A 24,665-nucleotide genomic window follows, 5' to 3' on the forward strand; every position below is an offset into this window, starting at 1 on the left:
TGTTTACTATGTTGAGAATTGATAAACATGATATTGTATATTCATGAATATTATGTTATTTATCATTTGCTTGTTTGTACATTTCACTTCAAGTTAAATCATATCTATTAGATATGTTGTACATTCAGGAACATTCTATTGATAATTCGTGTTGTGTATATATAAACATTCTGTTAAGATAAGAACAAATGCATTTTTCCATCCACAATAAAATTTGCAAGAAATGTTTTTAGGCACATAATGCGTTTTCATATTCTATTGGCCTAAATGCAAATTTTTGTATTTTAGGGACCCTAAGTGAGATTCTCCCTTCATTTTAATGGAAGAGTAATCTTGAAAACTGTTGATTTTTTTTTTTTACAATTTTAATAAAATGAATAATTTTTAACTATTTTTTAAAATCCAAATAGAGTAATTTAAAGTTAAAAAATATTTTGAAATCTAGTCTTGTATAATTAATAGTGTGTAGAGGTAGCTTATCCTTTGATGATGATCAATGTTATTTGTGGGAAAGAGATCAAGTGGCTATTTCTTCTACAGTCCTTAACATGAGACCGTCAACATAATCCTTCTTGAGGAGTGATAATTTTTTTCAGGGAGACGATTTCAATATATATATATATATATATTGAAATAGAGACCTAATATTTTAGTGTGCTTAGGTACACTCAATGCAATGCAGTATAGTTAATGAAAAGTTGTCAATGCCTTTTTCTTGTGTGCGAAAGGTCCCATGTTTAAGCTATACATTGACATGAGTGTGTCACTTATGAATATTAAAATGATCACTTAAGAAAAGTACATGCAGTGCTGAGTGTTAGTGCAATGGAATGCCATAATAATAATAATAATAATAATAATAATAATAACTGTCTTTATGCATTTATACATTTTAAAAATAGAATGATACAAAGAATGTTAGTGTGAATGAAGGTTGCATTTTAGGGAGAATGAGAAGTAAGAACCTTGTAAAACATTAATACTAAATTATGAACTTTAGTATTAAAATATGATAGAACAAATACTGAAATTTAAAAACGTTAACGTTGAAAAATTTTAATTTAATATTAATATCCTTACAAGATTCTTACTTGTCGTTCTCCCTAGATTTTAAGTTTATTTTCATTATTTACTTGGGGTAATCTGACTTAAGGCCCCAAAAACACAAAAACTTTCATTTATGGCCCAATAAAATTTGAAAATGCATTGTAAGCTCCAGGACTCTTCTTGCAAATTTTGTTGTGGACAAAAAACCATATTTGCCCTTTTTTCAACAAAATGTCTATGCATGCAAAACATAATATTTACAAATTTTCAATATAATATTGTTGAATGCACAATATATCTAGCAGATATGGTTTAATTTAAAGTGAAATATACAAGAAAAACAAAGGATGAACAACACGATGCCTATGAATACATAACACCATGTCCATCAATTATCAATATAAGTAAACATATGTAGACCTATGATATTTGTACAACATAAAGTTTATAATAAATAACATACTTTCATTAAAACAACATACTTCAAGTTAATGTTCACCGAATGTATTGTGCATTTGTAATATTAAATTTAAAATTCATGAATATCGTGTTATGTATACATAAACATTTTATTGAGATGAGCAAATGAGTCTTTTCATTCACAACAAAATTTATAAAAAAAGACCGTCAGGCATATGGTGCATTTTTAAATTCTATTGGACTTTAAATCTAAATTTTTATGTTCTAGTTGAGATTCTCCCTAAAATCAACTTATTTTGATTGTCCTGTACATGATAATTAAAAAACCTATTTTAATTGCCAAGAAATCAACCTCTATTAATGGTTTAAAATTTTTCCCCCCCTATATCACCTCTCTACAACATAAAGAGTATTCATGAAAAAATAAAAAGAGAATCTTTTTTTTTTTATTATTTGGGCAAAATGTCCTGTATACAGGACATTCTAGAAAGTGTCTTTAAGTACGGGACGGAGTGTGTGTGTGTGAGAGAGAGAGAGAGAGACACACACACACAAGAGAAGACATGACACAATTTTAAAAAGAAAAGAAAAGGGAAAAAAAGGCCAAAAAAAGGACGCATCCGCATCATTTTAGGTTGATTGGGTCCATTGAAATTAAGAAAGCGTTCATCATATATCGTCGCATTCATAATATCTATCGACCACCAGACCAATGCGCACCTTACGAATGAACAGTCCAAAAGGTAGATATGATGGCCCCTAATCTGCGGATTAATAACAGCAAATTGACCGCACTGATAATATTGATCTTGAAACTAGTTCGAATCCCATCACATTCATGTCCAACAAATTAACAGAGATTAATGCAGAAATAGAGCCTACGAAAAGGCCAGCGTAGATCCCCTCAAGTTTTGACTTCCAAGAAATCTCTCTTAGAAGAGTTTGATTGTGGTAACTCATGTTTGCTGGGATGACTGTAAAACATACAGACAACTGGCAACAATAGTACATGTAGAGTGCAAATATCTGCATGATTAGTGTTTCTCATCGGTTAACTATGCAATTGAGTATGTGCGTAAACATAATGAACCATTAGCAGAAAGAGGATAAAAATGAAAACCAACTATTTCTAGCCAGCAAAACACATGCCAACCAACACAAGAAGGTGCTCTCAACCCGAATAGGCATATGACTTGTTTGGCCTCGTTGCAATGGAAGCCCGTCAAAGAACCAAACTCACCTCAGTTGTTGCAGCTGAAGCTGATACCATTTCACTTGAGTCCCACATTCGGGACCAAAAATCAAACTACCCTCCTGACCAAGAAAGCAAGACAAGCCAAGAATTCGAATTTGCTGGCACTGGACCAAACTCCAGTTCTGCTGCAAATCCAATGATCACACCTGCTGATCTGTTGGTTTCCAATGGTCAACTTCAAACACAAGAACTCGCATTTCGATCAAACCAGTCTTTCGTCACAAATCCTCCCAGTTTCAGATGCTCATTGCAAGCAACTCATTGCAGCAGTCAGAAATCAAGTGGGCAAATAGACAACACAAGCAAATATAATGAACTTCACAATGCAAGCAAAAAAAACTAGAGAAGGAAAGCATTAGGACAAATTCCAGAAGGAAATTCTTTATTCTTTAACTTGTAAATATTCCCATGCCTAAAATGCCATGTCATTTATACCAGGCATGGCTAAAGCACAAACTGTCCAAGGATAAAATGCAAAAATACAATCATAAAAAGGTTTATTATGCTTTTGCTTCTCTCAAGACCAGAATGTCCAATAAAAATTAGCTTTTCTAGTTGAATAATGTTTAGGCATGCAAGAGGCTTCAAGGAGCATGCTTTTTCAGGTTCTAGTGGTTGCAGAAAAGCATGGAGGAGGGCCAAGGAACTGAGGAAGGTGTGGGTGGCCTAAAAAGACAAGCATCCGCACTAGTTTTCTCTATCTTTTTTTCAATTCCTAGCCCTTGTATTAATGATTAGGATGGTGTTTGATTCTGTAATGAGCTAAGCCTTTGTATCTGAAGTTATTTTGAAATATTTCATTACAGCCTGTTTATGTTATTCTCATGCAATCATTTGCTTCATGCTTCCTCATTGATTGGCCATCAATTTGGAATGATTAGGTATTCCACTTGATTTGAAAGAGGGAAATCGTGATCAGACCATGAGCTGAGTTGTGTGAGTACTTGACGCTTGAAGGTTTCTCTATTAGGTAAATAGCTTTGCTAATACGATAGGAGCATACTTATCAGTATCACACAGCCAAATTAAGATTTATGTTCAAAAGAGCCCACAATTCTCAATTAACTCTAAAGGAGCCATTGTCAATAGGAAAATTAGAGGAAGATAGGACGTGGCTTTGGCAGCATGGTAGCATAAAGGAGTTCAATGACTCCCACAATGACACTACCAGTAAATTAAGAATGCCAAAAAAGTATCTGTTGGTGCTGAACAAAACCCAATGGGCCCTGTGCCCTAATTCCTATTTAATATTTATCATTTACTGTGTTTTAATATTATGTTTTTATGTATCGCATCTGTCCCTGATTTTTAGGAGTTTATTTTAATGATTATTTCTGTTTTTAGTATCTCAGCCAGATCCTAATCTGTTCTAGGGTTTGTGTCATCTCTACATATGTATTTCCTTCCATCAAAATAATGCTAAGCTTTTATCCAACATCTATATTTCCTCATTGTATCATAGCAGCTATGATCAAATTCGGATTTGGGCTGCACAATGAAGGCCATGATGATAGCGATGAATCAACTGGGAACAAAAATTCCCCATCTACCATTGCAACCCACCAAGCGCCAAATGATGCTGCTGCAATCACCATTCACAGATTGAATGGTCAGAACTATATTCAATGGGCTGCAGGCGTGCACCTATATGTTAGGGGCAAAGGAAAGTTCAGGCACCTTACTAGAGCAACTCCAAGACCAGCTTTGACCAATAGTAAGTTTTCCACCTGGGAGGCTGAGGACTCACTTGTTCAAACATGCCTAGTGAATTCAATGACCCAAGAAATCAATGCCAGTTTTGCTTTGTTTGGATCAGCCTATGAAGTATTGGAGGCTGCCAAGGATATGTTTGCCTCTGTTAAAAATAGAGCGGCAATTCTGGAAATTGAAGGAGCTCTTCATGGTCTAAGGAAAGGTACTTCATCCATTACACAATATTATACTAATCTTGTTATGTACTGGCAGCAATTAGACACCTACAATACACACAAGTGGTCGTGTCCTCAAGATGCTGCCCAAAATGTCAAGATTAAAGAGGAGCAGAGAATAAATAAATTTTTATTGGGGCTAGATGATGCCTTTGATGATGTTCGTGGGCAGATCATGAGCCTTGAACCTCTACCATCACTAAGAGGTTTTCTTTACTGTAAAACATGAAGAAAGCAGAAAGAAACTGATCGCAAATATAAGCAACCTAATGCTGAAAATCTTACTTCAAGTGCCCTTGGATCCAAGGGAACTCAGAATGGTGATGGCAAGGGAAAGAAAAGCAACAAATGGTGTGATTACTGTCAAAAATGCTGGCCATACCAAGGATGTATGCTGGATAATTCATGATAAGCCACCTAATCAGAAAGGGAGAGGAAAGTTAGAAAATAAAGCCTTTACTGCCACTATAGAGGACAAATCTAATTATGACACCAAGTAAGGAGGAAGTTGACCTCTTACGGAAGATTTTAAACAAACATGATTCACACAAAAAGCGTATAGCTTCTAGCAATATTGCCTACACGGGTAATGCAATTCTTGCCTTAAATTATGAGAGGTAACCTTGGTTTGCTTCAGAATTTACAACCATGTAAAGTTATTATGTTCATTAAAGTTGCAGATGGAAAATCCCTTAGAGTTCAGGAAATTGGTACAGCCTATCTATTCAATGGATTAAAACTTGAAAATGTTTTATATGCTCCAGAATTGAACTGCAGCCTTCTTTCTGTGAGCAAAGTGACTTTGCATCAATTTTGTGGGGTTAACTTTCTCCCTAAATTGTGTACTTTCCAGGACTTGGAGTTGGGGAAGATAATTGGTACTGCTGAGATGATAGAGGGGCTCTATTGCTTGGCTATACAGCAAGTTGAACGGGGCTTCTCAACTAGTCTTGCTATAACATCTTAAGTTTCTTCATTAGTAATTATTAGTCTTGTTAAAAATTTTATATACGGACTCAAACAATCACCTAGAGCTTGGTTTGAAAGATTCACCAAAGGTGTTAAGAACTTGGGATATGATTAATGTCAAACGGATCACACAATGTTTGTGAGACACTCAAAATGAAAAATGACAATACTTATCGTTTATGCTGATGATATAGTGCTAACCGGTGATGATTTAGTTGAAATACAGAGATTGAAGAAGTCATTGGAAAAAGAATTTGAATAGACTTGGAAGGTCTAAGATACTTTCTTGGAATAGAGGTAGCTAGATCTAACCAAAGGATTGTGGTGTCACAAAGGAAGTATACTCTTGATCTGTTAAAAGAAACAGGGATGCTAGGTGCAAGCAGAAACACCTATGGAATCTTCATGTAGATTAGATATTAAAGAAAAGGAGGATGAAGAAGAATCAACCTCAAATAATAAGGAAGATTTACTTCCCGTTGATGCTGACAGATACAAAAGAATTGTAGGTAAACTTATCTACCTATCCCACACTCAACCCAATATTAGCTTTGTTGTTGGGATGGTAAGTAGGTTTACCAATGATCCAAGAGAGAAGCATATGCAGGCCGTTTACAGAATTTTGAAGTACCTTAAGATGACTCCCGGTAGAGGAATTTTCTTTGCTAAAAGTGATTTTAAAGGAATAAATTTTATACAAATGCTGACTATGGAGGCTCACATCATAATAAGAGGTCCACTTCTGGGTATTGCACTTTTGTTTGGGGAAATCTAGTGGCATGGAGGAGTAGCAAGCAATCTGTTGTTTCCAGAAGTAGTGCAAAATCAGAACTAAGGGCCTTGGCTCATGGAGTGTGTGAAAGAATGTGGCTACAAAGAATGCTAAAAGAACTAAAACTTGCAACAGATTCACCAATTAAGATTAAGGGCAATAGCAAGTCTGCTATAGCTATGGTTGAAAACCCTATATATCATGAAAGAACGAAGCATGTTGAAATAGACAAGCACTTCATTAAAGAGAAGATAGACATGGGAATTATTGATTTAGCTCATATACCAGCACAACTGCAAGTTGATGATGTATTCACCAAGCCATTAGCTAGAGCATTGCTTGAAGAATTTAGAAGCAAGCTAGGAATGACTGATATCTATTCACCAGCTTGAGGGAGAGTGTTGGCGCCGAACAAAGCCCAGTGGGCCCTGTGCCCTAATTCCTATTTAATATTTATCATTTACTATGTTTTAATATTATGTTTTTGTGTATCGCATCTGTCCCTGATTTTTTAGGAGTTTATTTTGCTGATTCTCTCTGTTTTTAGTATCTCGGCCAGATCCTAGTCTGTTCTAGAGTCAGCATAATCTCTACATATGCATTTCCTTCCATCAGAATAATGCTAAGATTTTATCCAGCATCTATATTTCCTCAGTATCTTATTCTCACCTATATGGCTAGGCTAAAGGAAGAACTTCAGGATCTCGTGCAGCTATTCACCCCCACCACCATGCAAGCCAAAAGAATTACTCAGCCCCAAGAATTGTCCTATCATGAAGGAGTCATGTGGTGAGCACAGAGCAAAATGTTCTTTCAACTTTTACTAAAGAATTGTCCTATTGTGAAAGTACAAGAACAAACTACCAATGCAAATTAACAGCTCCAGTAATTTGAACAATTGCAGTTAGGAAGCTAGTGCACAAGATGCATCAAAGAATTTCAAGAACGCCACTGGGTTTGGTAAGGATATCAATCCAAAACATGAGAAATGACATGGAAAATGAAGAGAAAAATCCCAAGAAGCCTCAAGATTTTGTTGCAACTAGCACCTCTAATTATGTTCAACACGACTTTAAGATGGTTGTTCAACAGGTGCCAACATAATGGCCCCTTTGATTTACAAAGCCGCCATCACCATCAGTCTCAGCATTCTTCTTGCTACTAGTCTTTGTTTGGCCATCATTGATATCTTTGTCCTCGGACCCTGGCTTATGAGATATCACAAGTTGAAAAGTGTAGTCAAGTTCTTTCTTTTTCTCTGTCATCGTTTGCTTTTTAGTGTCACCAACATTGTCTAGCTGTATGTCCAATGGCCTCAGTGTTGAGAGGAAGGGCTGCGTATCTAGTAAGGGACCTGGTGCCCATGAGGTTCTTGAATGGTTGGGTGCTTCAATAGTTTTTTTTGGCCAAATGGGTGCTTCACTAGTTCAATTGGAAAAGTCAAAGGGGCAAACGCTTCATTCATGCTTCACTAGTACCCCATATTGTAAGCCAGTCCTAATGCTAAGGAAAGTCTAAGTATTCTCTTCCTTTCTTTCTCTTCCTTCAACCCTTTAATGCTAATGGTGATTGGATTAAGTGAAAGAGACCAATACCCCTTGGGGTTGAGAATTTGAATCTTGTGGACGGAAAAAAAATGATGTAAGAGCTACTCTTAGTTTGGCCTAATAGTGCTTAAATTGAACTAGTAGTATCGAATACTATATGATTGTACCAGGTAGTAAAAAAAGGGTTCAAGTCCCTCTTCTAAGTTGTTCGTAAGAGTAAAGTACTTGATATGATAGTAATAATACAAAGATTTGCAAACTGTACAAAGCTGTCCATCCCATTGTCTACCAAGTGATTTTCCAACCCTGACTGTTCTACTATCTAGCATAAGCACTTTCATATTTATGCACTTAGTTCTTAACGTTGTGCTGTGGCATAAGGTGGGGCACCACATGTCATTGCAAAATTCAGAAGCTATAATACTGCATGCGCCACATGACTACATGGGCAAAGGATGATTCGTTTTAGTTTTTCTCTTATCTATCATTCTTTTAGCTTCCTGAATTTTTTTCATGATTATTTCTGTTTCTTTCCTCCTATCATGACTTTATCTATGTTGACCCTCTTCCTTCCTCTTTTTTCTTTTCTGTTTCATTATTTCATCAAGATAGAGCTCACCTTTTCTATTTATGAACTCTGAATGGGAAAAACCTATGATACTGGAAACACACCAAAAAAAAAAAAAAAAAGTGAAAATGCTACAAAGAAATATATTAGTTGCACACCAAATTAAACGTAAACAAGGTAAATGTATTATCTCAATGAGGTTCTTTTAATGAAAAGCTCTTTCTCTAACCAATACTAAATTAACTGATTTAAATATCATACCCTGTCAAAAGCATGCAATCACTGGAAATAGAACAAGCAAGCAAAAACACAGGATATGAAGCAGATAATTTGAAAGAGAATTCAAAAAATTCCTCATCAATCTTGAATATTCAACACTCAACCAAATTGTTCATGAGTCTGGATCTCACAAACTGATCCAAAACTGTACAACAGAGGTGTTAGGTGGTAGAATTTCAACACTTGCTGTATTTATTGACATATCCCTGCAAATTAGAGATATTTCCGTCAAATGGAGAACAGATGACATTGAAGTATCATCACTATCTACAAAAACAAAAGACAACACTTACATCAACGAGCTTTGCAATTTTCAACCGAGATGAAGAAACAAAGTGGTTAACTGCATCTATGGTGGTTGGAATCTGGTGGGGTTGTAGGGTGCTAATAACCTTATCAACTGATTTCTTAACTATTGTATTATGTGCATCCTTGCTGAGACGACCCTCTTGCCAAGATGGTTTTAACAACTCTTTCGCTAAATCTACAAGAGCTGCACGAAAACTTTTTAGAGCCTTCAAATCATTCCGCATATTGCCATCCATATGAAAGTCAACATTAATTTCATGGCTTCTCTTAGCCTTATCTACTCTTCTCTTTTTGGTTCCCAATCCTTCACCTCGATATTTGGCATCATGCTCTGTTTGTTCAACTTCAACTTTTGCATTATCTTCAACAGCAAGGGTGTTTTCCCCAATGCTTGCCTTACCATTGTGGGAGTTTAGATAGGTTCTTGCTGTTGTGTCTGTTTCATGTGCACGGCCATCTTTTTCCGAAGGAAAAGAATTCTTCATTGCCTCATCCTCACAAAATCTGTGATGAGAAGATACAGAACTCTTGTCATCATCAAGATCTGCCACCTTGTCCCCAGCTACAGCACAATCACCATATGCCCGAACCAGAGACGAAGCCTGAATGGGAGGCCCGTGAATGAAAAAGGAAGCTTTTAGGGACCCATCTCCTATATTGGTTATCTCAACACAAGGATGAAATGGGTCATACATATCTCCAGAAGATGATATACTGGCTGAAGTAATAAAAAATGATGGTCGAAAAGGTACAGATGGCTCCCAATCATAAGAAGGTATTTTTCTTTTAGATCCAGCAGCATGTGGCCGAACTCCAGATGAACTAGTTAGAGGCAACTCTTCCCATTCTGAACCCAAGAAAGTGGATCTGGGGGCATGATATTCTTTGCCACTTTTCAACGGCTTTTGAGCATCCAAAGTACTTGCCCCAGTAGATAAATTTGAAGACATCAGGTAACCTGATGGGGCTGAAACTTGGGAAGAATATTTGTTATACACCTGTTGGTTTTGAATGGGAGCCAATTGCTCCGGACAGGATGGATAAGAAGAGAGATTCCTACTGCAATAGTCGTTTGATGCATTAAATATAGATCTATTTTCAGGAATCAAGCAGTCCCGTGATGTAGAACTATCTCTACCAATTGGTAAGACATGGTTCTTAGAATGTAAATCTTGTTTCGGAAGTAATGGGAACTTCTGTTTATCTTGGGATGGATGCTGACTCAGGCTTGCTTCTTGTTCATTCTGGATGGTCTCTTTTACAGAAAATTCAGAAGAATGCAAAGAAGAGCTCACTAATGAAGCAGCCAATGGCACTGGAGCATTAGGCATTCCTGATGTCTCAGCATTACCTCTCAGACCTGTTAAAGGAGAGCACTTTTATTAGAAATATCTTTGCAGAGAAGATTCTTGGAGAGATGGGGGTTACAAAGTTATTTTATATGATATACCTCCGTCCAACTGTCCTCTCTTGCAATTTGTAGAAACCAAGTCTCCTTCAGCCTGCTGGCCAGTATTACTTGCATGATCTTTTATATGAAGAAACCTACATGAACTACCTCTGATACACCATCCTTTAGCAAAAAAGCTGCATAAAATTGCTGGTCGTTTGTTTCCATCTTTCATCTCAGCACTGGGAGAAAGACTTTGAGTCCTCATATCAGCGGAAGTAAATCTGGAAAATCTATGGGTTAAAACCTAGGAGTAACGTAATTTACAAGCATTGTTGAAGTTGAACAAGTTACTTCCATAAAAGGAATTATGCCATGTAAATTACACTTTGGTAATATGATAAGTAAATGCAAAAGAGCATGGTGAACTACAATGACCAGACCTTGATGTCATTTGCTTCATTTCATCCCCTGAATGCATGTCCAACTGCTTTACTTGGTTTATAGAATTCTGAGTGCCAACATAAGCATCCTCAAGAGAGCAGCCTCTCTGATGGATGTCAACAGCCACGTCTTTTACGGCATCACTAGATGACTTGACTGTCCCAGACTCTTTAACACCGCATAAGTAAGCTTTGCCATCACAACTCAGTTCATTGTATGCTCCAAAGGTTTTACATTGTAGAGGGGATCCATTACTTTTATTATCAACATCTATCCCTTGATGTCTATCATCTTCAGCAGTAACCACATTATTTCTTGAATTTGGACTACTTGGAGTCACATGTTCCAGCTGAAAATCTTCCTTTTGCATCGAAAGAGCCTTACATGAGTCATTATTTTCTGCAGAAACTGTATCAAGTTTTGCTGCTACAGAAGAAACTAGCCTCAAGTTCCTCTCTTGCCCCTCAGACTCCATATGTTGGCTCAAATCTACAACGGGATTAAAAAAAAAAACTAAATGAAAAAAAAAAAGAAGAGCCTGATTCCTTAAATTACACCAGACAGCCAATAAAATTACGTCCAACAGAATGAAATATGAAAGACTTGACTATAGCAAAACACTCCACGAGTAGTTGAAAAACCAAGTGAATTTTGAACAAAGCGATTGATCAATGATCAGAACACAAAATGAATCTACCAATGTCTTTCATCATTACAATCATTAAGTGACTAGAAATGAAGACTGGGGCATGAAATTGCTGGACGAAATAAAAACACCAGCGTTCTGAACTCTGAAGGGGAAAATGGTGAACTGTCTCATTGGTTGTAACTTGGCTGTAGCCTGCAGTCGCCAAAGTTCAAGATTGATCACTTATTTATATTTTATATGAAGAAATACTTCAATCTTAGTCATATGAAAACCAAGGTGTCACTGACTGAATTCTTGGCTATTGTCAGATTTGGGGCAACCAAAGTTCAGGCACTAACATCACATTTCTCATAATTGCACCACCAGCCCAATCAACAACTCACAGGTGGCTTGCTAGACCCGGAAATTTGTTTGGGATTTGATCAAGCTTGATCAGATATTTGATAGGACCTTGACTCAACTCCAAAGCACAATCCAAATTCAAGTCTGTACAGAGGCTCAATTTTCATACAAGCCAATAAAAAAAAAACACCAATTTGCAGCTTTCAAGGATTGCCAACGTGATATGGTAGAAAATAAAGAAATAAAGAATAAATAGTTTTAGTTAGTTAGGGAGTTCATTTGTCAGGATTTGCTACAAGGGTCTATATAAGATGGTGCATAATGTGGAAAACCTAGAAATATATTCAAGTTCTCTCTCTACCTCTGTTTCCCTTTTCTCTCTTCTTCTAATTTCCCTCTGTTTTCTATTATGTTTCTTCCCTTCTTCTCTTTCTACCTTTTATGCCTGAAACACGCTCCTAGGCCATACTCAAGCAGATGGCAGAACAATCAGATGAAAGAATTTGGACCTTCGAAACCTAGATGCAAGCTCTCACAGCACAGATTGCTCATCTTGTTTGCACCTTCAATGAGTCTCATAATACTCACAAGGCAGCCTCCAATGGTGGGGGAGGACACCATCAACCAAGGCCAAAGAGGGAGTACCAACCATCTACAAGATTTACCAAGATGGAATTCCCAAGATTTCAGTGAGGGGATGTTCTTGGTTGGTTTTGAAATGCAAATGATATTTCCAAATCAATGAAACTCCAGATGCTTGAAAGACTATGATGGCTAGTATGCATCGTGATGAAAAGGCTTTTGAGCGGCATCAAGCATTTAAGCACACATGCATAGGCAAACATCTTCATGGGAAGAGTATGTGGAGGCCATTGAGCAAGGTTTGATCCAACATACGAGGCACCAATGGCCGACCTCATGCATCTTTGGCAAGCAAGAAGTCTTAGGGACTATAACAATGCGTTTGATCATATCACTCGTAAAATGGACCTAGCAAAAGATTACCTAGTCCAATCCTATCTTGAAGGCTTAAGGGAGGAGCACGTAGGGCCTGTCCGACTCATAAAGCCCACTACATTACAAAATGCTATAAGCCTGGCTCATTTACATGAAATTCATGTTCAAAAGTCAGGTGAAAATTTAACATGCTCGATGATAGTAGGAGGGAAATTGCACTGATACAGTCTTCTCGGCTCTTCTCCTAGCGTGTCACACTTGTCAAGCAAAGGGAGGACTGCGAAGATGACTGTTGGAGGAAATAGGTCTTAATTGTTCACAAGTACGGCTGATCATTCACCCAAATCTAACTCTTTTCTGTCAGCAAAGGGGTCTGATCCTTCTGATTCTTCGATGGCAAAGTCATCTTCAAACCCTAATTCAAAAATCATAAAGAAATTGAACCTAGAGGAAGTAGATGATCTTCGATCAAAGAACCTCCATTTTTATTGCCACAAGCCCTTTTTCAGAGGTCATAGATGTTCACAGAATCAGCAGATGGAAATGCAACTTATTGACCTTCAACCGGATGTTGCGGAAGAAATCACAAATACTGAGCAATGATCATAAAAATAGGGATCTTTTGGTGTAGGTGAGGAGTCTTCTCCATAAGCAAGTTGCTGGTTGTACTAGTTTTTTCAGTTGTTCTTTCAGTTTGAAGGGTTAGATTGTTAGGTCCTTCAGGTCAAGGGTTTTTCTAGGGGAGGGTATTGATATGGTAGAAAATAAATAGTTTTAGTTAGTTAGGGAGTTAGCTTGTTAGGATTTGCTATAAGGATCTATATAAGATCCTAAGCGTAAGTCAAATGAAGCTTAATGTGAAAAACCCAGAAATATATTCACGTTATCTCTTTACCTCTGTTTCCCTCTTCTCTCGTCTCTTACCTTCTTTTCTACTTTCCCTCTGTTTTCTATTCTGTTTCTTCCCTTCTTCTCTTTCTAACAAATCACAATGACTTAAACTTTAGCTTGAATGATAACCACACAACAAAAAATGAGTTTTATTTAATACAAAACACTCCCTTTCTATTGATAACCATGTTGGCTTGAAGCATGGTTAGACACAAGCCCACCAATGCCATGTGCTAAAATTTAATTTGATCAGTCACTAACAGCATATATAGCTCATGATATAGTTTGTAGTGCTATGCTATGACCCTTGGTTCTAAATTGTTTCTGCAGCATTGCAACTTTTACAAAGCTCTGCTATAACCACACTAAAAGAGCTTCTTTTGTGTGGCTATAGCTCTTAAGTGCACAACAGATAAATAGAGAAACAATGGCCTTAATTTAAGTGATTTTCCCAAGGTTGCCATTGTAGATTCACTCAACCCATCCATGTAAAGTCAAATTTGAATGATTTATTTATTATGATAGTGCTTTAAGAAGAAGGTTTAGAGCTTGATTGTGAGCATGGCTCAGAAGTGGGATAGCATAAGCTTAGATGGGTTATGTGTTCTAACTACAATTTGGATGTTTGATTGTGTTAGGTGGATTAGGATAGGTTTTCCTAACCCACGCTCCATTTTTCCAAACCCTTCAAATTGGATTTTAGGGTGTCTTAGGTTCCTCATAGTTTTTCATTTCCTCATCTAACCCCCTTCACTTTGATTTTCTTCAATCTTTCTTTGGCATTTACACAAAGGTAATATTAGAAATTTCGCCTTTTGAATCCACCCATCCATTGATGACCTCTAACTTCCAAATCATGGGAAGTGGATTACAATCTATTTTTTAATTAACTTCCTAACTATAGAGCAGATGGTCTCCCCTATACCACTCCGCACATTCCCTATTACCCCCTATTTGGTCAGAGGGATCTAGCGGGGAATGAAGGAATTTGTGCTCCCCTTCCCTTGTTTGGTTCATAAAAAAATGAATGGGGATTTGTGGGGGAGGCTGCCAGCCCATCTATGACTTACTTGCCCTAATCATATTCTCGTATTTCCACTTTTCACCTCATCATATTTTCATATCTCTTGTCATTATGAACGTAACTAAAAAATTATCTTTGTTCTCAATATTCTAATTCTATTAGTGAAGTAAAATAAAGTCATCTAGGCATATGAGATTATACATAAACTTAATCTAATAATTTTATAATGAATAACATGACATTTGTTTAATTTGTTTAGTGAAAATGTTGAGTTTTCTAAAATAAATATTACTTTTAGGCATTGTATTTCAAATTTTATGTCAAACCCATTTAAAGGAAAACCATAGGCATATGGATTAAACTCCTTTCCTTACATATTCCCTTTGAACCTCTTGTAAACTCCTAGAATAGTCAATTTACTTCCACCAACTAGTATCACCTCTTCCACCTCCAATCCCTAAATTGCCAACCCAAATAGGCATTTGGATTGAATTCCTTTCCTTACATCTTCCCTTTGAACCTCTTCTAAAATCCTAGAAAGGTCACTTTTCTTCCACCAACTACTATCACCTCTTTCTCCTCCAATTTCCCTATAGTCAACCTCTCAACTACTAGAGAGTTTAGAAAAATCATGGTTGTCACAATCTATAAGAATTTTTAAAGCTTTCATTCACATACTCCTTTGCAACCCCATTGTTGGATTGACATCAATACCATCAATGGCATGCAATCAGACTTTTAAAACTGGTTACAATACTTCTTTCCCTGCACCATCTTCCATGATTTCTTCTTCTTCTGATCAGTAACTTTCTTCAATTTCCTCATTGATTGCTCTTACAAATATATGAGATCACAATAATAAATTACCCAGAGTATTTTAAGTGTTGAACCTACTAGGAAGCTGCACTTTTACTAATTTAAATAATTAATAGTTTGAAAAAAATAGATAAAATAGAATATTTGATGAGAATATAAATAATAAAAATAAATCAAGAAAATAATGATGATGAAAACACAATCACTTGAAGCGTTAGGAATTAAAATTCACCCTATAAGTTGCTAGTTTCTACCCTTTAAAGTTGACTCTTATCAGTTATAGTGACAACTATTCCTAAAGTGTCATAATATTCTCCTAAATTATTACTCTCTTTTTAATTAACGTCGAATTCATTCCCACGATATCCAAATAACTAATTAAACCGTGAAACTATAGTTTAAGTCACCACAAATTTTTAGAACTATTCCTAGCCTAGTTATTTATGTCTATTTCTCTAGATCTAGGTTCTCTCTTCACCTCCGACACCATCAAGATTACCCATAAATTTAATTAAATGATGGCCAGTTATTAAATTAACATGAAGAGCAAGAGAAATAAATATAATCGAAAAAAAATATACATATAAATGCAAAGAGTCAAAACAAAAAAAGTAAAAAACTAGCTCCACAATTAGGCTACATCCCTACTCTAACTGGGTAATTTAGAAACACATAGTAAAATCAAATAACACCATTCTAAAATCCTCAATCATGAAAAATGATCACAGAGAAAATTAAGGAGTAGAAAAGAAATAATTATGATTTGTAAAACTCCTTAATGATCTTACTTTCAGCCTTCAGAATGCTTCTACGAGCTCCAAATATCTCATAAAAAATTCTTGAGGTACTCAAATAAATGATTGGCTTCCTTGCCTTTTGATTGAGAGGCATATTTATAGTTAAAGTGAAAGCTCTTCCTCTTATTCATTGTCAATATGAAACTCTAATATATATATATATATGTATGTATGTATATTTCATTTCACATACGTATCTCTCTTTATTCTCCTTGGAATAGCACAATACAATCTCCTCCAGGATTTCTTCATCAATTTGTGTATATATAATATCTATGAGATTCGAATTACTTCCTTCTTCTTTTATATATATATATAATATATTTGAGATTCGAATTACTTCCTTCTTCTTATATATATATATATATATATATTTCTCTTTTCCTTCTTTCCTTCTATTCGGTTTTTTATTTTTCTCTACAAAATATAACAATAAAAAGATATGAGTAGATTTTGTATTAAAATTTCTTTTTATCTTATAATTAAGTGATGAGGGAAGAATATATAAATATTAATTAAATAGATATGAAATCTTAATAAATATAATCAAATCTAACCAAAACCTATACCTATTTAATTATAAAATAATCACTTACCACTCATGCTTCTCTTGATTATTAAAAATCCCAAAACCTGTGGTCATGGCTTTTTTAGCATGACTTTGCTTCACTAACATAGCGTTGCCTTCCCTTGATCCAGTTCCTGACACCCCTTTTCTTCATTCATTCTTGTTTGAAGAACTACAATTAAGCTCATGTAACTTTGCAATCCTCGAGTAAAGGAGGAGGGTTGTGTTAGACCATCAATAGCCAATGTAAAAATTTGTTGAATCTATCATGAACATGGACAATAGACGTTATAATGTAATGCTAGGTCGTTGCCCGTAAGTAACGCGCTGCATGGCTCGAGTACAGTGATAAGTGAGTTGGAGCCGCTGCATCGGCGCCCGGATGTAGTGTTAAATGAGCAAGGGCTACCGCGTCATTCTAGACGCACGCGGCTAAAGAAGTTAGTCCATAAGAGCAAAATTAGATTTGGTACTTGGAATGTTGGGACATTAAATTGTAAATCTGTAGAGGTTGTAGGGGTTATGATTCAAAGGAAAATCAATATCCTTTGCTTGCAAGAAACAAAATGGCGTGGAGAAGAAGCTAAGGATATTCAAGGTTTCAAACTTTGGTATACAGGAAAAGTAAGTGCACGCAATGGAGTAGGCATCATTATAGATAAGGAGTGGAAGAAGAACGTTGTAGAAGTTAGCAGAATTGGAGACAGAATTATTTCTTTAAAAATGATAATTGGACGTGAGACTGTTAATATTGTTAGCACTTATGCGCCGCAAGTCGGGACAGAAGCCAGTCTTAAGGAATTATTTTGGGAGGATCTGGAGGGGTTGATTCGACACATACCACAGAGTGAAAAGATTTTTATTGGAGGAGACTTTAATGGGCATGTCGGGAGGGAAGCTGGTCAGTATGCGAGGGTGCATGGTGGTTTTGGTTTTGGAGAGCTAAACAATGAAGGACAAACTCTTCTTAATTTCTCATTGGCGTATGATTTTAAGATTGCCAACACTTGTTTCAAGAAGAGAGATGAGCATCTCATCACTTACAAAAGTGGAGCCTCAAGGTCACAGATTGATTTTCTTTTGGTTAGAAACACAGATAGAAAACTTTGTAAAATTGTAAGGTGATCCCCGGAGATGCTGTAACGACACAACATAAGGTCCTAGTCCTTGATGTGTGTATTATGAGTAAAATCCAAAAACGTCGACAAGTAGTAACACCAAGGATTAAGTGGTGGCAATTAAAAGGTGAGAAGCAAGATATTTTCAAGCGAAATCTTTTGGATAAAGGAATTTGGGATTCTCAGGGAAGTGCTATCATCATATGGGAGGATATGGCGAAAAAGATACGGGAGGTTGCAAAAGTAGTTTTGGGAGAATCGAAAGGTTCTGGTCCGAGAGATAAGGAGTCTTGGTGGTGGAATAATAGTGTACAGGACAAAATCAAGTATAAGAAGAACTATTTTAAAGCCATACATTTGTGTAACAATGAGGAAAATTGGGAGAGGTACCGTATGGCTAAGAAGGAAACTAAGAGAGCTGTTTATAAGAATTTTATAAGAACCTTGAGACGAAGGAAGGAGAGCAAAATATTTATAAGATTGCCAAAAGTAGGGAAAGAAAATCAAGAGATCTAGAACAGGTAAGGTGTATTAAGGATGAAGAGGGAAGAATTTTAGTTACAGATGATGAAATTAAAAATAGATGGGAGACTTATTTTTCTAAACTTTTCAATGATGGAGAGGATTCATCTAGTAACTTAGAGGATTTAATAACTGGTAAAGGAAAACAAAATTTGTCATTCTATCGAATAATACGTGATAAGGAGGTAAAGGAAGCTCTTAAGAAAATGGCAAATGGTAGAGCCAACGGACCTGATTGTATATCTATCGAAGAGTGGAAATGTTTAGGTGAAGAAGGGGTGAGATGGTTAGTTAAGTTATTTAATGTGATTTTACGGTCCAAGAAAATGCCTGATGAGTGGAAGAGAAGTACATTAATTCCTATTTATAAAAATAAAGGAGATATTCAGAATTGTACTAATTATAGAGGGATTAAACTCATGAGCCACACAATGAAATTGTGGGAGAAAGTAATTGAGCACAGGTTGAGATTGAAGACGAGTATTTCTGAGAATCAATTTGGTTTTATGCCAGGTAGATCAACTACAGAGGCGATTTATCCACTAAGGGGATTAATGGAAAAGTATCGTTGTAAAGATAAAGATCTACACATGGTTTTTATTGATTTGGAAAAAGCTTATGACTGTATACCAAGAGAAGTGCTTTGGAAAGCGTTGGAAAAAAAAGGAGTACGGATTGCTTATATTAAAGCCATACAAGATATGTATGAGGGGGTAAAAACTAGTATAAGAACGCCTAGTGGTCAAACAAAAGATTTTCCTATAAAGATTGGACTACATCAGAGATCATCTCTGAATCCTTATTTGTTCAACTTGATTTTAAATGTTTTGACGGAACATATTCAAGAGGAAATCCCGAAATGTATGCTCTTCGCGGATGATATAATTCTTATAGCAGAGACAAGAGAAGAGGTTAATTGCAAACTTGAGTTATGGAGGAGGACATTGGAGTCGAAAGGTTTTCGTCTGAGTAGAAGTAAGACGGAATATTTATATTGTAAATTTGGCAAAGAACTATTCGAAAATAATTTGGAAGTGAAATTGGGAGATCAAATTATACCTCAGGTGGAAAAGTTTAGATATTTGGGAGCCATTATTCAAAATGATGGCGAAATCAGTGGAGATATTTCACATAGAATTCAAGTTGGGTGGTTTAATTGGAGAAAAGCTAAAGGAGTTATTTGCGACCGTAAGGTGCCTAATAAACTTAAAGGAAAGTTTTATCGCACTGCTATCAGACCGGCAATGTTATATAGTAGTGAATGCTGGGCTCTAACGGGACAGCAAGAGCATAAAGTTGGAGTAGCAGAGATGAGAATGTTACGATAGATGTACGGACATACACGTAAAAATAAAATTCGAAATAAGCACGTACGCAAAAAAGTGAGGGTAGCACCTATTGAGGAAAAAATGGTAGAAAATCGGTTGAGATGATTTGGGCATGTACAAAGAAGACCAAAGGAGGCACCAGTGAGAAGAGTGGAACATATAACTTTGAGTCCGATTAAGAGGGATAGAGGAAGGCCTAAGAGAACACTCTTGGAAGTTGTTGAACGAGATCTCTCAATTAATAATATTCCTAAACGCTTGATAAATGATAGAGCACAATGGCGTCTTGCAATCCATGTAACCAACCCCACCTAGTGGGATAAAGGCTTGCTGCTGCTGCTGTTGTTGTTGTTGTTGTTGTTGTTGTTGTTGTTGTTGTTCTTATCCTCCTCCGTTCTTGTCATTGGTCCTCCCCATCATCAAGTTGTTGGTACTGACACTCCTTCGAATACTTCTTGAATGCCCATAACCTATGCTCCAAGGTAGACATCCAGTGATTGACAAAACTCTTCACTTGCTACTCCACTGACAGACAAACTGGATCTTCCAAGTCATGCACAACCTATTGCTTCAGGGCTGACATCCTGTGGGAACCATAGCTAACAGGCCCTTATCTCCCCCACATGCAACTCACGAATTGCCTAACCTCCACAGAACCCTTCTTCCCAAATATATAAAGCAAACAGCCTACCTCCATCTCTCACACACTCCACATGGATTAGCCTTGACCCATTAGATAAGGCTCCATTAGCTACAGGTCCAACACATCCTTTTATTGAATAAACTTGCTACTCCATTAACAAACAAAATCAATCTTCCTAGTCATGCATGGAAGCTTGTGATTCAATCACATCTACCATAAATCTAAGAATTGTTGATTCAAATACAACTTGACAAGAGATAAGACTATAAGAGAGAAGAAAGAACAAGAGAAAGAATTTCATAATTGCATCCACCATCAAATTCATAGCCACCTTCTTCCTTCTGTTATAAAACTATGTAAAAGTTTCTTAGTTAAGAACTCTAACTAGCCAAGCTCCTCAACAATAAGTTTGTCACTAACGGCACCAATAGACTTAGGTGAATTTAGTTACTAACTACTTATACCTAACAAGGTCGTCATCCAACTGAAGCAAGCCATCAATCTCTTTTGTATCATACAGGATTTGGATTTGCTCTATTCAGTTTCAAAGAGATACAATCAGTTTAGTAACTTCAGCTCATGGTTTTGCAAATTAAGCTCCATGCCTTCTGTCCACTAAAAATGAAAGTCCCCACACCAGTCTGCGTAAACTATAATTTTTTGTTCTATCTTACATATGTCATATGGTGCTTATAATTCATCTATACATCATACAGTCAACAAAAGAAAAGCTTGGAATGAAGAAATTAGAATCATACTAGACCATGAACCAAGGAAGGTTCACTCAATTTCATATGTTCTTTTGGTTTTGTTCATTTATAAGAACCCATAATGGTTGGATCAGTTCAGGGTTGGGCCTCAAATCAAACCAAACTTGGTCAAATTAAAAAAGAAATCATTAATCCACAGGACATGCTTTACTGATAAAAAAAAAAAAAAAATCCATTGGTTCAAAAGCATGAAAATCCTCTCAGCCAAAATATCCTAGAGAACAGCAAAGGACAGATTACCCGCAGAAGGGGCACCTAAATATTTTTTAAGAGGCTATGCATAATTTGGGAAACAGATTTCTTAAAAGGCGCTAATTCCCGTAATTTGGTATGCTTGAAAACACAACAGGACACTCGTAAAAATGCCATAGGCTGCCCCTCTACTATGTTTTAACACTTTGAGTTCACATTTTCTCATATCCATTTCCAATCCAGAAACGTATATGGACAGAAAAGAAACAGTCTTACTGAGTTGTTGATTATCCCCAGACATAGAAGAAGAAGCCCTTCAGCTTCTCCTACCAGAAACCAAACCTATATATTCCTGCCTTGGTACCCGCCATTACACTTTCCCTCCATAGCTCAAAGAAAGATCAAACAAGATTGAAGAAACAAGAGCACAACATTATTTTGAAAAACAAAGAAATAACAAGCACAACACGGAATTCACATCTAGCATTACGCACAAACAAGCTCAAGCCCGATCAAGAAGTAAAAGTTTGCGATAAAGCCTCATAAATGTGTGAAGATAAATTTAGAAGACAAGTAAATACTGCGTAAATGCGTAGTAATTATGAACTAAATAACCTTCTGGGTCCTTAGCAGCATCTGCTGGAAGTTCCGACACCTTAAAATTGTCCTTCACCTCCACCTCCACTTCCTCCATCTCCACCTCCTCCTCCTCCACCTCTTCCTCCACCTCCACCTCCTCCTCCTCCTGCTCCACCTCCTCCTGCCCCTCCTCCTCTTCTTCCTCTTCCTCTCCCTCTTCCTCTCCCTCCTCCTCTTCTTCATCTTCCTCCCCCTTCTCCTCTTCTTCCTCTTCCTCTACTTCTTCCTCTACTTCCACCTCTTCATATTCTTCCTCTTCGGGATCTTCCTCTTCTTCATATTCTTCTTCCCCAGGATCTTCCTCTACTTCCATGTCAATCGATGGGTCGCTGTCCTCATCGGCAGCAACCGGAGATTCTGAGAGTGACATCGGATGCTAAAGATCCTACACACACGTCCACCAGGCAGTCTTGCTGCTTCCACGCAAAGCAGAGGATGCCAAGAATGATTTAGGTGGGCAGGAAATTGCCGGCTGGAAACTGGACAGAGATCCCGCCGCTGACTTCCCCGTCGTGAATCGTTTTCAGGTCGGGCGAAAAATTTGGAACAGTAACCTTTAAACCAAGACCCAATTTTTGTTATGAAATGATAATGAAATTTTAAGCAATTTATAAATAACAGTGAGGTCATTCGATATGTTGTCATTTTTCTGAAGTTTAAATTATTAAATTATCTCTTATTTACAATAAAAATAATATACCTAATTTCATTTTTTTAAATCACAATTTTTATTTTATATTTTATAAAAATTTACTAAAAAGTTAAAATTTTATAAGTAAAATTTTTTTTATAATTGATAAATAAATTTTAAAAATATTCAATCTCAATTGTAATTTTTATATAAATAATCATAATTTTAATTTTATAAATTATAAAAATTAAATAAAAACTCACAATTTTTCAAATAAAAGTTTCTTTTATCATTGAATATGAGTTTTAAAAATAATTAATTATAATTTTTATTTTAACAATTATAATTTTTATTTTATAAATAATAAAAATTTAAAAAAATTATAACTTGTCATATAAAATTTTTTTATTAAAGTATAAGTTCTGAAAATAACTAATTACAATTTTTATTTAAAAAATTATAACTTTTATTCAATGAATTATAAAAATTAAATAAAAAATTATAACTTTTTATATGAACCTATTAATTTTTTTAAATAAGGAGTAATTTAATCCTTTAATTTAGAATATTAATCTCAAAAATGCACATAAAATTTTAAAAGAATTATAGCATTCTAAAATTTATTATTATTTGTATATTTTAATGATTTTTTATTGTCATTTTCCCATTTGCAAAAAGATAAATAATCAAGTGTGGTGTATTTGTAATATTTTGTAAAATATATAAATATACATAGATTTTTTGTAATATAATAATTCATCTATCCTAGATATAAATTAGTTAAAATATATTTTTAATCCTCTAATTTTATATAAATTTTAATTTTATTTTTAATTTTTTAAAGTATTTTTTCAATCCTTTAACTCTAACATCATTAGTTTTTAATAATTATTTTTTGTTTTAATTATTGTTATCTTAAAAAAATTAAACTTAATAGATTAACATTTGAGAATATTTTATCAATATTTAAAAGTGTAATGTAAAAAATTTTTGAGACAAAACCAACAATGTTAGGATTAAAGAACTAAAAAGATACTTCATAAAGTTGAGGAATTAAAATAAATATTGTGCAAAGTTAAAGGACTAAATGTATACTTTAGCTTTATAAATTTTTTTTTTTACAAAATTACTCATATAAATAAAATTTGTTAAATATATTTTACAATTTTTTAAAATATAAATAAAAATTTTTAAAAAATACTTTTCATTTAATATAAATGAATTTTATGTATTATATTTTGTCTAATATTACTACTTTTTCTTACTTTTTTTCTTTTTGTATTTAAAATTCCACAAGGTTATATTAAATCAAACAAAAAATTATGAATTAACACATAATTTTTTTTAGGAAAAATTTTAATATTGGACTAGAGATGTGACATAATCACAAATGAAGCCTATTAAAATTGAAATTCTCACTTCAATCCAACAGGACTAAAATGAAATTTATTTTAATGATCAAAAAACAAAAATACTCTCAATTTAAACTTTGAAAGAAATCAAATTGCATGTGTTAGTGTAGAAAGCAGAGTCCTAAACTCCTCTACTTATTATCTTCATCTTCATTCAAATTTTGCTTTTTGCTTCTCTCTTCACTGATTTCAACTTTTCCTATCGAGGACTTGCATGAAGGTGAGAATCGCTTGAACTCCTCAATCTCACAAAGTCAAGTCTTCGTCTCTAATCCAAATACCTTCAATCACTAGCATGTCACTTCCTTCTCTTAATCTCTTATTAAAGTGTGAGGTTGTTAAGCATTGTTATTTTTCCCTTATTGATGTAAACCACTTAGTGTAGAGATTTTCCCGCTTTGTTGGGTTTGTTCATTTTTCAACTTTACTTGTGTGTTT

General features: G+C 35.3%; 1 protein-coding gene and 1 long non-coding RNA gene across 2 annotated transcripts; both read right to left on the reverse strand.

The window, feature by feature from the left end:
* Positions 1-2,242: 2,242 nt before the first annotated feature.
* On the reverse strand, positions 2,243-2,753 carry LOC129306231 (uncharacterized). The gene is made up of 2 exons (XR_008592177.1): positions 2,708-2,753; positions 2,243-2,493 (listed from the first exon to the last, which is right to left on the reverse strand). It is a non-coding gene; the product is annotated as an uncharacterized LOC129306231 (long non-coding RNA).
* Positions 2,754-8,823: 6,070 nt separating this feature from the next.
* On the reverse strand, positions 8,824-22,746 carry LOC129306230 (protein FRIGIDA-ESSENTIAL 1). Its single transcript, XM_054946703.1, has 5 exons — positions 22,161-22,746; positions 10,928-11,417; positions 10,545-10,768; positions 9,079-10,454; positions 8,824-8,991 (listed from the first exon to the last, which is right to left on the reverse strand). The coding sequence occupies exons 1-5, from the start codon at positions 22,552-22,554 to the stop codon at positions 8,962-8,964; spliced, it is 2,514 nt and encodes an 837-aa protein (XP_054802678.1). The 5' UTR covers positions 22,555-22,746; the 3' UTR covers positions 8,824-8,961.
* Between the last annotated feature and the right edge of the window lie 1,919 nt (positions 22,747-24,665).

The sequence above is a fragment of the Prosopis cineraria genome, unplaced genomic scaffold (genome assembly GCF_029017545.1).
Source record: "Prosopis cineraria cultivar Desert tree isolate PC_DT_omini unplaced genomic scaffold, ASM2901754v1 PC3, whole genome shotgun sequence".
NCBI lineage: Eukaryota > Viridiplantae > Streptophyta > Magnoliopsida > Fabales > Fabaceae > Prosopis > Prosopis cineraria.

Bases quoted from the DNA above. Each gene is read 5' to 3' on its own strand.
- LOC129306230 (XM_054946703.1), bottom strand. From the start codon at position 22,554: ATGTCACTCTCAGAATCTCCGGTTGCTGCCGATGAGGACAGCGACCCA. The intron at 11,418-22,160 runs GTTATTTAGTTC...ATCCCGTTGTAG, and splicing joins TGCTGCTAAGGACCCAGAAG to ATTTGAGCCAACATATGGAG. The intron at 10,455-10,544 runs GTATATCATATA...CTCCTTTAACAG, and splicing joins GAGAGGACAGTTGGACGGAG to GTCTGAGAGGTAATGCTGAG.